General features: G+C 44.5%; 1 protein-coding gene across 1 annotated transcript; it reads left to right on the top strand.

Moving 5' to 3' along the window:
• Nucleotides 1–350: 350 nt before the first annotated feature.
• On the top strand, nt 351–12,680 carry XRCC3 (X-ray repair cross complementing 3). Its single transcript, XM_066551529.1, has 8 exons — nt 351–693; nt 2,028–2,151; nt 2,505–2,642; nt 3,545–3,757; nt 6,259–6,413; nt 7,251–7,463; nt 8,825–8,871; nt 9,898–12,680. The coding sequence occupies exons 2-8, from the start codon at nt 2,097–2,099 to the stop codon at nt 10,118–10,120; spliced, it is 1,044 nt and encodes a 347-aa protein (XP_066407626.1). The 5' UTR covers nt 351–693; nt 2,028–2,096; the 3' UTR covers nt 10,121–12,680.
• Nucleotides 12,681–12,857: the final 177 nt, after the last annotated feature.

Here is a 12,857-nt window from a genome sequence, read left to right as displayed (position 1 = left end):
CCGCCGCCAAGGGACGGCCGCGCCGCCGCCCAATGGCCGCGCGGCGCTGCGCGACGGACACGGCACCCAACCAATGGGAAGCAGCGGCTCTCCGGCTCCGCCCACAAGCTCAGGGCTTGCCAGCCAATCTTGTCCCCCTCGGCGCGCTAGTCCCGCCTCTCTCGTGCCCCGCAACCCGGAAGCGAAGGGCCGCGTCGCCGAGTTCCAGGAAGCGGCACACGGAGCCCGGACCGCCGCGGCCGCGAGGGGCGGCTCCGCAGAGAGCGGCTCCGCAGAGAGGCCCCAGCGCCCGCCCGAGGCTCTGAGCCAGCCCAGCCCAGCCCAGCCCAGCCTCGCTGCTCCCGGCCGGCCCAGCGGGAGGGGAAGGAACGGCGCCCTGCCATTGGCTGTCCCGCCGGGGCAGTCACTGAAGGGAGCTCTGATTGGCCTGCGGCGGGCAGGCTGCTCGCTGATTGGCTGCACGGGCGGCGGGAGATTCGTGACTGCGTGAGGGCCCTGTGGCGGCGCCGTGCTCTGTCCGGCTGTCCGTGTGTCCGGCTGTCCGTCCCCCGCTCCCCCGGCCGCTGCCGGTCCCGTGGCCCGCTCCCGGTGTTTCGGTCTCCCCTGGGCCTCATCCATGGAGCGGCTCCCTGTGAGCACAGCAATGGTTTGGAGCCCTTCAGTCGAGGGCCGTCGTAACCGTGATTGATGTCGGTAAGTTTCGGCTTCTGAATTTTTTCAGATCGTTGCTTTAAATGGGTGTTACTTAATAGTAACTTGCTTCTCTTTTAGATTTATTCTGTTATTAGCACCCGTCACAACCTCTCCCCCCATGTTGAAAAAGGGATTGTTCATAAAGTCGTTTATGCTCATATAACCACCGGCTGTCTGCTGCAATCCTTCATAAATATGTCAGAATAATGCTAAGAACCTCACAGTGCTTTCTAAGCAGCCATGGGGCTAAACTGTTTTTGTTTTGTACCAAAGTATTTAAAAAACTGTTAAAGGTCGTTACAAGAAACAAACAGATTTTAACAATTTAATATTAAATTTTCTTTTAGCTAATAAATGTATATTTGACTGTCCAATGCATGAATAATCCTGGGTCATCCTAAACTGCTCGAGTGTGAGATTTTTTTCTCTTAGAAAATGAAAGGCTCGTGTGAAGAGTGACAGGGCAGGAATAAATGCTCCAGCTTGCTTGTGAGCTGCACATAGAGCAAAAGCACTATGCAGAATTACAGGCAATTAAAACTAGCAGGAGCTCTTAACTGCTTTTTTAAAGGATTATTGGTTGAATTCTTTAATAGGATAAATGTAAACAGCCATCAGGGAAGACTTCTGCCAAAGGGCTGGATTAGAGAATAGCCAGGGTTGGAAGGGAGCTCTGGAGATCATCCAGCCCAGGCAGGCTCACCCAAAGCAGTGACACAGGAATGAGTCCAGGTGGGTTTGGAATGTCCCTGTGGCCTTCCTGGGCAGCTGTTCCAGTGCTCTGCCCCCCTCAGTGTAAGAGCTCTTCTTCACCTTGAGCTGAAGCTGAAGAGAGTTTGGCTCCATCCTCTTGGCACCACCTTTGGATTGTGATATGCATTGATGGGATCCCCTCTCTGACTTCTCTCCAGGCTCTCCTCAGCAGAGAGATGCTCCTGACCCCTCATCACCTTTGTGGCCTCTGCTGGGCCCCTTTGCAGTAGCTCCTTGTGTTTCTTGTGCTGGGGAGCCCAGAACTGAACTCAGCACTCCTGATGTGGCCTCACTTAGGGCTAATAGAGGGAGGAGAATCACCTCCCTCAGCCTGCTGGCCTCACTCTTCCCAAGTAAAATTATATCAATATATAAAATAATAATAATAGCAATAATTCTCATAATAACATAACCCCAGAATAATAGCTACTTCTCTAAGATAACTGATAAATCTATTGTTAAAAATAGGAAGAAAAAAAAAAAGTTCTGGAAACTTTTGACACTGATTTATGCCTATTTTTTTCTTGCCTGTGTCTGTGATAAAAGCCACTTTAATCACAGATAATTATCTTTTATCACAGATAATTATCACAGATAATTATCACAGATAATTATGGGATGTGCTGCTCATTGCTGTGCTGTGTGAGGAGATGGACTGGGACCAGTTTGACTTGAACCCTAAAACAATTGCTGCCCTGAAAAAAGGTAATTTAATTTGCCATTGCCTCTAACAGATCTCTCACCACAGTGACATCCTTGACATAATTGTGTGTTTGTGGGTATAAGCAGGCAGATGAACACTTACATTTTAGAACTGTAATTAAGTATTTTATGAAGAAGTTTTCTGAGTAATTGGAAGTGTTGGGTTTTGCCAATGCTTCAATAATAAATTTCCAAACAATTTTACAGCTTGTGTTGGTACATTCCACGTGAGTGTTGCCTGCTCACTGTACAAGAATTCAGCATAGATAAACCCCAAGTAAATGAGAATTACAAACTGGGAAAACTTTGCTGTGTAAGACAGCCAAAAATATTTATAACAATTCCTCTTGTTTCAGCTGACATAAAATCAGTAAAAGAGATTTTAAACCTGTCTGGAGCAGACTTGCAGAGGTTGATGAAGCTCTCCAGTGCAGACATCCAGTGCCTGCTGAAAACAGTCTCTCACACACTGAGGAGGAGCAGCATGGTCACAGGTAATGCAGTCAGGGCATAAAAAATCTTCTATCTAAAGCTCAAAATAACTATCACTGGGAGAAATTGTGGTTCTGGCTCCTCAATGACACAGGAATGTGGGTTTAAAATGAGAATAGAAGTGTTTTAATTGTGCTGTAGTGATTGATTTAACTATGCTAAGGACAGCTCCCCTGGGGGTAAATGGAAGTGAATGGGTGTCATTTTCAGGATTGAACCTGCTTGAAACAGGACAAAGTATTTCTCCAGTCTGAAACACTTAAACACCGGAACAAAATATTTCCTTTTTCTTTCACACTCTCTTCCGCTCTCTCACTATTCTCCTTTTGGACTAAGACTAGTTGAAAACTTTATATCATATATTAAAAGCTTCATAAACTGCTTTGTCATAAACACCTCATTCCAAAACAAGCAGGACCTAATAGCTCCTTCTGCACAAATTCTTAATGACAAATCTGTATTTAAAACCTATTTTCCTGTGATTGCATGTGTCTTCAGGCTTTGACCAGATGCCTGCTGTGCTGTTTTGTACTCTGCTACTTCTGTTTCCATAATGGCTGTGCTTGAACCTTTGCTGTCAAAATCCTCTCAGAGTGTAACTTTCCTCAGGGACACCTTAAAGGCAGAGAAAGGAAAAAAAGAGTTTGAGAGGAGGAAAGAACTCAGTGTAAATTATCAATCTTTGTACAGATACTCAGCAGAGGTCTCATGGGGAGAGAGGTGGGGAAGACCAGGCTGAATTAGGGAAATTCTCCATCAACAAAGCAAGCATCCCTTGTAGGGATAAACCTTGTATACAGCATCTATTTTGTATCATTGTGTGTTGGAAAAATAATAAATGAAACTACTTTTTCTTTTTTTTTTTTTTCTTTTCAATCATTAAAACCACTCCCAAACCCTGCAGCACTTCAGCTTTACCAAGATAAAGATCATTTCACCTCCCAGCACCAGAAGCTGAGCCTGGGATGTTCAGTGCTGGACAGCTTGCTAAAAGGAGGCATTCCTTTGGTGGGAATCACAGAGCTTGCTGGGGAGAGTTCTGCTGGGAAGACTCAGATTAGTTTACAGCTGTGCCTGTGTGTGCAGTACCCTTACAAGTATGGTGGCTTAGAGTCTGGTAAGTGCTGAACTAAACCTGGCTTCAGTTCCCATCTGAGGGAATACACTGTCCTCAGGAACCTCATCCAGGCAGGTGCACAGGCCCAGTGCATGGCTAACTTCAGCAGGAGGCCAGTTAGTGACTAATGTGTGTTTGCAGAGAGAAAAGCTGTGCACATCCTGCAGCACAACTTAACTTAATTCACAACTCCTGCTGGCCGTTGTTTGCCTGTCTGCCACTCTGGGTTCAACTCAACACACTCTCAAACAATATAAGAGAAGTGGTGCTGTCCTGAGAGCTCATTGGCTCCTCAGGTCAGCAGAACAGCTCAGCAGATAACTTTCTACAAACATCTTGGGTCTATGGTATATATTCCCTAGCTGGGGATTTCAAATTTCAAAGATTATTTGTTTTGATAACAATAGTTGTACTGATTTACAGAGTAAAATCAATGGAAATATAATTGAAGATAGGTAACCTTGTTTTGTACCTGTGATTTTCCTGGGTTTACCAAAGTATACAGGTTTATTCTTTGATTTGAGTATGGTGTTTTTACCCTTCTGTCATATTAATCTAACTCCCAATTTTTATTTTTTTTTACTATTGCTGCCATAGAAAGAGAGGAAGCCTGTGTCACTTCTGAGAATTCTGGTAGTCTGCCTTAGGTGTGTTTTGCCTGTGGCCTTGCTGCTCCTTCCACACAGCACTGGCTTTATCTGGCAGCTCAGTGGCTCCTTGTGGGGAAACTTACTCATTTCTTGAACTATATCCACCCACGTGGAAAAATCATGGACTGTACAAATTGAGATCTTGCTTAAAGGGCTGTGAGTAGCCCATGGCTTACATTACATGATGTCATTAATCAGAGCAGAAGCAATTATATTTTGTTCTGTTCCTTTGTGTGCTGCTGCTAACTGCTGCACATAGTTTAAATACATTTTTATCCATGCTCCAGCACTTCTTCCTGTTTGTGTTGAAATCAAGGAACAAAGGAAGGTGCCTAACACCCTACTGGCACTCTTGTGTTGAGCCTCCCGTGAGAAATACAGCAATTACAGCTCAGGTTAAATGTGAGGAGTTTTATCCTTTAGGAAACTTGAGGAGAACAGCAATGCTTAGAAACTCTCACAGAACTCTGCACTACCAGTGGAAGATTTTGCTACTGATTTAAAATTATCTCTATATTATTATTATCCCTCCCTGCATTGTATTTTTTTACTGATTAGAAACTTCCCTTCTCATAAGCGGTGATGTTGAAATACATTTCTTTAAACAGTTACTTCATTTAATTTAGTGCTAGTCATGTTTGTAATTCTCAGGACAAGGAGGTTGGCAGCAAAGAAATGCTGAAAGTAAACAAAGGCCTCCTTTGCCTCCAGGATATCTTTCTGCTGTTCTAGGAATGTCAGTTGTGTTCAGTTGTGTTGGCTGAATTTATTTTATATGCCCATATTCATAAATAATATGTGAATATAATGGAACAAATTAATATCCTTATTAGAATTCTGAATTAGAAAATAATGTTTGCTACTGATTCTTGGTAACAAACTGGTTTGGTGCCTGACAGATTATGATCATAGGAAGCAAAATTTTTTCTTTTTGAGGTTGGGGGGTTTTAGTAGGTTTTATTCCTGTTTGGTTGATTTTTGCTGGTATTTTTTGTCAATGACCAGCATAACACATTTATTGGCCTAAATAACAGATTTGATGAAATTGCTGATTTCTGTTTGGGTTTTGTTGGACTTCTGACTGTGTTTTCAGTGTCCTGAATGTTGCAATAACTATGGATCAAAATACAATTATTTAATCAATGGAGCATCAATCTATCTAGAAATGCAAATCTGCATCTGGAAGAACCCCAGTGACTATGAAATCTGAAGAAATGGACATTCCACCCTTTTTAAGTAAACCAAGGAGAGGACAAGTGACCTCCTGCTTAAGGCAGGTCTGGTTTTCAGAAAGCAGATGATTTCTCTGTGAGCCCACAATTCATAGTAGAGAAATCCCTGTTTTTCAGCATTAAAGCAACACTGTGCAGAAGGCAGTCAGCTTAAATAAGCATGGCAGCTGAGAAGGCCAGAAAGTTTTACTTAGGAGCTGTTGTCTCAACACAAGTTAGCACAGGTTTTTAGCATGAAATTCATAATGCTGTGGTTTGGATTTCTGGCTGAAGCAGGCAGACTGTGCAGTGTCACTCTGTGGGTTGGATAAAGTGTGATACGCCTGATCCCAAGGGCAGGGGATCAGGTGCTCCACAGCTGTGCACAGTGAGTGTCACCCAGTGGTGAGTACAAATCCAGTTGTCCCAGCTGGTGCTGAAGAAAGGAGCAGGCATCTGCAGGAGAGTCACAGAAGTGGGGTTTTTGTTCATCACTGATTCAACATGGTTACAAAATAACCAAACAAACATGAATTTCCAAATCTGTGTGTGTAGCTTTTCAATGCAGAATGTCTGCCATAGTATGTGTGCTGTTAAGAAAACTGTGTGTGTAAGAGCCCTGTGGTTTCCTTGGCTACAGGAGCTGTCTACATTTGTACAGAAGATGTTTTCCCAAGCAAACGTTTGCAGCAGCTCATAGACCAACAGCACAAGCTGCGTGCAGATGTTCCAGCTGAAATCATACAGAAGATCAGATTTGGAAACAATATTTTCGTTGAGCAGGCAGCAGACCTGGTAAGTAGTAGCACAAAGAATGTTTCTAAGACTCTTGATCAATATGGATTTGAGGCAGTATTTTACTGTTAAGGGCATTAGTGGAAGAGCAGCACAGTTTGTAACTGGTTTGGAACACTTTAAGATAGTCTCATGTCCCGAGTGTTTCAGTGAGAACCACTCCTTCCCCAGGCAGGCTGAGAAAGTTGGGGCTGTTCAGCCTGGAGAAGAAAAGGTCCCTCCTATGGGGGACCTCATAGGAGCCTTCCAGTATCTGAAGAAGCTGCAGGGAGGCTGGAGAGGGACTGTCTGTCAGGACATGTGGACAGGGCAAGGGTACCAGCTGAAAGAGGGGAAATTTCGATATTAGGAAGAAATTCTTTGCTGTGGGGGTGCTGAGTTACTGGAAGAGGTTGCTCAGAGAAACTGTGGATGCCCCATCCCGGGCAGTGTTTAAGGCCAGGCTGGATGTGGCTCTGAGCAACCTGGTGTGGTGGGAGGTGTCCCTGCCCATGGTAGGGGGTTGGGACTGGAAGATTTTGAAGGTGCATTCCAACCCCTTAACATTAAATAACTCTATGAAAACAAAACAGTTTAGGAGTGTAGTACTACACCTTTGAGATTTAAAAGTATCAGTGAAGTCAGAGCTGCAGGTAAATGCAGGTTGCAGTTTTGTCTCTTCCTCAGTAAAACCACCAGATGTGGTTACTGGTGAGACTCAGAGATCTACCAGCTGCCTTCATGATTCAGAACTCCCTGAGCTCATGTGCAGTGGTGATTGCTGTAGCTCAGTCTCCTGATGTCCAGCAGGGTTCTTTGCCCTGTGTCACTGTCCCTGTGTGTGTGTGTGTGTGGCAGGACACGTTCCAGCAGTGCCTGACAAGGAGGCTGTCCCTGCTGCTGGCCCGGGGCATGGCGCGCCTCGTGCTCATCGACTCCATGGCCGCGCTGTTCCGCGCGGAGTTCGGCCCGGCTGACGCTGCCCTGAAGGCTCGATACCTGCAGGCCTTTGGGGCTCAGCTGCACAGCTTGAGCACCAGGTTCAGGACTCCCATCGTGTGCATTAACCAGGTATGGTATCCCATGGCTTCTTATCTGTAGGGACTGCTTGATAAATGGCTGGAGGGTGATGGAACAATCTGTGTAAATGCAGATTTCATGGTGCTGTATTTACCACCGTCAGTTGATGACTGATGGAAACTGAAGCTTTCTTAAACTGATGTACTTTAGTAAATGTTAACTACTCAAAGTTTATTACTTAAACTTTTATAGGCTGTTAATTGTAGGGAGATAGAATATAAGAAAATAAAGGTAGTATAGAAAGTAATCTTACCCCTAAGGAGTTGCAGCTGAGCCAATTATTAGAGATTAGGAACAGGCCTGACTTTAACAGGCCACAGCTGTAGCCAATGAGAAGAGTACTATAAAAGAGTGGGTTGGCTGGTTGAGAGGGGAACTGGAGTTGGTTGGCTACTGTGAGAAGAGGAAGGAGTCTGTGCTTAGAGGAATTGCCTAAGAGAAACATTAAGGAGGTATGAAACTCTTGCAATAAGGAGACAACAATATGGAACCTTTGTAATATAATGACAAAAGTTAATGCTCTCAAAAGTTGTCCACTAAAGCTAACAGAAATAGGTAGGTATAGCAACTGCACAGAGCATCAAAGGAAAATAACAGAGTTCTTACCACTGGCTTCAAATGCCATTGTCAGGAGGATTGCTCTGGGAGCTCTGCAGGCAGTTATATTCCAGGAGACAGTGAAGCACCAGGGACTTCGCTGCATTTCTGTGGAATTCAGCAGTTTTGTGTGATTGCTGAGATTACTGAAGCACTAAAGTGCATGCACTGGCTTGAGCTGGACCAAAACAAGCTCACAATGACACTGGTCACAAAGAGGTTTCTTTTGAGAAAACAAGGCAAGACACTGCTCTTAGTCTGCTCACAAGTTGAAGGAGCATCTGAATGCCAGAGGTGAAGCATTCACGCTCCAGTGTGGCCTTGGGAAGGGGTAAGTCAATGTGCAGGCAGGCCACAGAGAAACTTCAAAGGTAGTGAAATCATTGAGAGCAGGGCACTTTTGGGAGATCTGGGCTTTTGTACTTTTTTTCTCCAGCTACAGCACTGGAACAGTTTTGTGAATGTGGGGGATTTGTTTGTGGTTTGGGTTTATTTTTTAACAAACAAGGCATCCATCTAGTAGTAATTTAATTAATGTAAGCTGTACTTGCTAAGTAGTTCTAACGCTACAAACTCAGCTTGTGATTCCCAAATCCATTTTAGTTTGCCTTGAAAGAATAAGTGTTTTCTAACTTGGCTTAATATATGCTCTGATAACTTGGATTTTCTTGCCTTGGTTCCCTTCCCTGCCCTCGTGCTTGCTGAATACAAACCCAGAACCCCAGGTCAGCTGCAAATCTGTTTTTGTGCTCCAGGTGACGGATGCAGTGAGTGAGTCAGAAGCTGCTCAGTGCAGTTGCAGGTGAGTCACCCACACAGAATGACAATGTCAAACACAGCAGCTCTGAACCATTCTGATCTTTGTCACTCCAGGGTAGGCTACAAAATCATGTGAGGAGCACTGGGGCATCTACCCAGCAATGCTGGATTTGCACTAGCTCGTACTGTGAAGGGGAAGAAACTGTCATACACATTTACACTGTAATCCCTGATCACAAGTTAGCAGGAAAAATTCTCTGGAGTTAATGGCCTGAGTACCTGCTGACACGAGAGTATTTCTGCATCTTGTCTCTGATGTAACTGCATGCACCTCCTGTCTGCTTAAAAAATACAGCAACCAAACCCTAGCAGCTGGCAGTGTTAGTAAGCTAAGAAAAAACCCAAAATAGTATCTTCTGACACCAAGATATTAACAGGATTCAAATGTACATATTTGTTGTTTGAATCCTAACTATAACCTTGATTTACTGCATAAATTGGGTGCTACATAAATGGGTGTTTGTGAGGAGTTCCTTCTGTTCTTCAGATTCTGGAACTAACACAGAACAAGAATAAGGTTCAATTATTATTTTTCCCTGGTTATCTTGTATTTATTTTACTAGAGAAATTGCACTTTTCCCAGGAAACCTTGAGTTGAAAGTCACACAAATGCAGTCTTTTGTTTACCCACCATTTTTAAATATACCTGCAAATGGAATCCAAGGCCAACAGTTACACACTTCAGATATTAAAAGTTCAACCATTTTTCTTGTGTGGTTTTCCTGTTGCAAGAGAGGCCTGTCCAGATGGAGGCAGGTATTCCCCCCTAGCTGTAGTTGAAAGAATGACAGCTGTTCTGTACAGAATCACTCCTCCTCCGGCTGTTTCCTTGCCACAGGGAGAACCTAAGTTTTGTGAGTAACCCTGTCACCTCTGTCTTCAAGGACCCATAGTTTTCAATATATCTTAGAAAAACAATACACGATGCCTTCTAGTGCAGTTTGGTTACAACAGAAGGTATTTCCTATGAAATCCATGCATGCAGAAATGTGTCATACTTCCCTTCCAGGGTAGCGGGCAGCAGAGTCACTCCAGCCCTTGGGATAACCTGGTCCAACCAGCTGCTGATGAGGCTGATGGCCCGGCGGGTGTGGCTGCCTGGCCACTCCCCTGCAGCGGCGGCACCCGGCCCTGGCAGTAGCAGGACTTTAAGTGTTGTTTTTGCTCCTCATCTTCCTCCATCCTTCTGCTACTATACAGTACAGCTGGAAGGTGTAAAAGGAATCAAGTAACACTTTTGCATAGTAAAGCCTCCTGCTCCAAAAATGTACCAGGGCTTTGCTTTCAGGAAGAATTACTGGTGAAATGCAATTGTTCCTAGATGAGAGAAACTGATGGTGAGGTATATGAGCAATGGTGTGGCTACATTTAGCCTTGTCTGCATTGTGCAAGATGATCTTTTTACTCTTGGATATTCAGCTTTTCCTTGTGAGATGAATGTCCTGGAGGTTCTGAAGGAAAGGGAAGCTGTGGGTAGGTGGAGGCTGCACAGTAGAGTGGGATGTAGCAATCCCCATGATGTCTAATTTTATTTTAATAACATGCTCATCTAAAAACAGCATTTACTGTAGTTTTGTACCCTGTTCCCAGACCCAACAGGACTTGAAATTCAAGCAGTTTATGTTGCCTGCTGGTGGTTCTGGGTCTCATGCTGCCAATTAAGGATAGCCATTCTTTGTCACAAAGCAACTGTCCTATTTTAAAACCATTTGTAATTAAGATTTTAATGAAAATAATCCCATCAAGGTACTTTAACATCTTACTGTAAGAATTAAAATTGCACTGCCTTTGTACTAGCTGACTGTATCTAGCTTCATAGCACTCTTTAAAATTTTTTAATGGTTCATTTCCACTCTTTTCCTGCTTTCCAGTCCCTTCCCTTCATAGCAAAAGCATCTTTAGTCTCCTTTATTTGAAGGACAGCAAACCACATCCCTCATCCCCTGTTCTCTTTGCCCATTGCTGAAGCTGTGTAGCCTCAGGGCAAGCTCTCTGTGCTCTCCCTGGTGCTCTGCCCTGCTCTGTGTTTTGCTAAATCAGCATTCTTCATGGTTTGCTGGATTGCTGCTTCTCATGTCCTGTGTCCCTGCTGCTGGGCTCTCAGCTCAGCCATGATCCTGAAGGGCACCTTCAGCTCTTTTCATCCATTCAGATGCTATTGCTCTTCTGAGGTGATTTTTTTGTTCAGTTACAGCTTCACATGGGTTTTGTTCCTGTCTTTTTGCTATTTGTCACATTTTTCTGCTGTCCTCAGACCACTGCCATGACATCCACTCCTCCTATGGCTGAATTTTTCCTTTGCTCTGTTCCATGTGAAAGCAAGCCAGGTGAAGTGACACTGTCCAGAGGCCTCTGTTGTGTGGCTGCTCTCAGCAGTGAGTGATGCTCACTTGTATCCCACACTCGTGGAGCTCTCCCCTTTGCCCTCCTCCTGCTGCTGGCCCAGACAGGAACTCCACATCTTTCTGTAGGGTGACACTGCTCAGGTCTCTTTTGGCCAGGACCCCTGTGTTTGTGAAGCAGCTGCCTCCTCTGCTTGTCCCCAGTCAAGCTCCTTCAGGACATTCATCCTCTTTCCATGTGGAAACATGCAGCTGCATAGCTGAAAGCTTTGTCTGGCTGTAAACTGCCTCAGCTGGAACTGTGGCAGATTTCTCAAGGGACAACTGAGTTTGACTCAAGGAAAAGAGACCCTGAGTGACAGCCTGGGGAAGTTCCAGAGGAGAACAGGCACAGCTTGAAGCTGAAGGAAGGAGAGTGTAAGCAAGCAGAAAGGATGAGTTGCTTTCAGTGCAGTGCCTTCTGCAACCCCTTCAGATGTCTCAGGGGCCCTTGTGCAAATAGCACAAGTTGTGTCTAAATAATTTTTCTAAAGTGTCTTAATTCTCTGTATTTGGAAATGACCTCACAGCTTCTTTTAATAAAATCCAACCAGGAAGCTTAGTAAACCTTTGTGTCCTCCAAGGAAAAAGTGACAAGCAGGGCCACCTCCTCCCTAAACCCTTACCCCTTCTGTGCCTCCTCCCTAATAACTTCAATAAAGGTCAACTAATGCAGCACAGGTGCCACTCCAGTTCTCCTCTGTTCCTGCCCTGTGCAGCTGGGCTGGAACTGCAGCCAAGGCAATGATCATCCCATTGTGCTGACTGGGAAAAGCAGCCACACAGAGATGCAGCTGATTCATGGAGTCATCAAACTCTACCTGGATATTCATTTACAGAAGAGCCTCAGCAAATGCTGGGCTCCAATCCCAGGAGTTTGCCTTGCTGTGAGCCATGTCCAGAACAGTGTGAAACTTCTGAAGGCTCAGTCTATTTTGATATTTTGATCACCCTTTTTTTGCAACTTGCAACTGCTTTCTGGAACAGCCCTGATGTGTTCTAAGTCACAGATGGGTCTGCAATCAAAGTTTCAGTTTACCTGGTGAAAAATACTTTTACCAACAAACAAGTAACATTTTGCCTGCTCAAGTGTTGTGACATTACCCCATTGGTTTGTTGGTTATTTCTCTCCAGCTGAGTCTGAGTACATTACAGTTTGTCTCCTGGCTCATGAGCACACACAAACCCTGAAATCTCAAATGCAGCTGAGGCTCACAGCCAACACTCAATCACTCCAGCTCCTGCCCCATCCCTCAGTCCCACCCCCAGCACAGCCCAGGATCTCCACCTGCCCCAAGGGCAGTTTTGGGCTGCAAACCCTCACAGGAACCCAACACCCTGTCTACTGAAGCCCTGTGTCAAAAGTGTTGAAATGTACTTAAGTTTTAATAAATGCAATTTAAGAACCTTCCCTTTATAGAGCTTTATTCATCTTTGGGTTTCACAACTGAGATTTGTATTTTATACAAGGAAAAAAATGGAAGTAGTTTTTACAAGGAAGATTTACAGTCTAGAATGTATTAAGTCTTTATCCTGCAAGACTACTTAAATATTCTTCTACACTTTGAAAAGAAATGTTAACACTTGA

The sequence above is a fragment of the Molothrus aeneus genome, chromosome 6 (assembly GCF_037042795.1).
Source record: "Molothrus aeneus isolate 106 chromosome 6, BPBGC_Maene_1.0, whole genome shotgun sequence".
NCBI lineage: Eukaryota > Metazoa > Chordata > Aves > Passeriformes > Icteridae > Molothrus > Molothrus aeneus.
Note: the sequence above shows the minus strand (reverse complement) of the source record. Positions and strands in the feature narration are given on the sequence as shown.

Excerpts from the sequence above, each read along its gene's own strand:
- XRCC3 (XM_066551529.1), top strand. The coding sequence starts at position 2,097 with ATGGACTGGGACCAGTTTGACTTGAACCCTAAAACAATTGCTGCCCTG. Across the intron at positions 6,414-7,250 it reads TTGAGCAGGCAGCAGACCTG|GACACGTTCCAGCAGTGCCT; the intron begins GTAAGTAGTAGC and ends TGTGTGTGGCAG. Across the intron at positions 7,464-8,824 it reads CCATCGTGTGCATTAACCAG|GTGACGGATGCAGTGAGTGA; the intron begins GTATGGTATCCC and ends TTTGTGCTCCAG.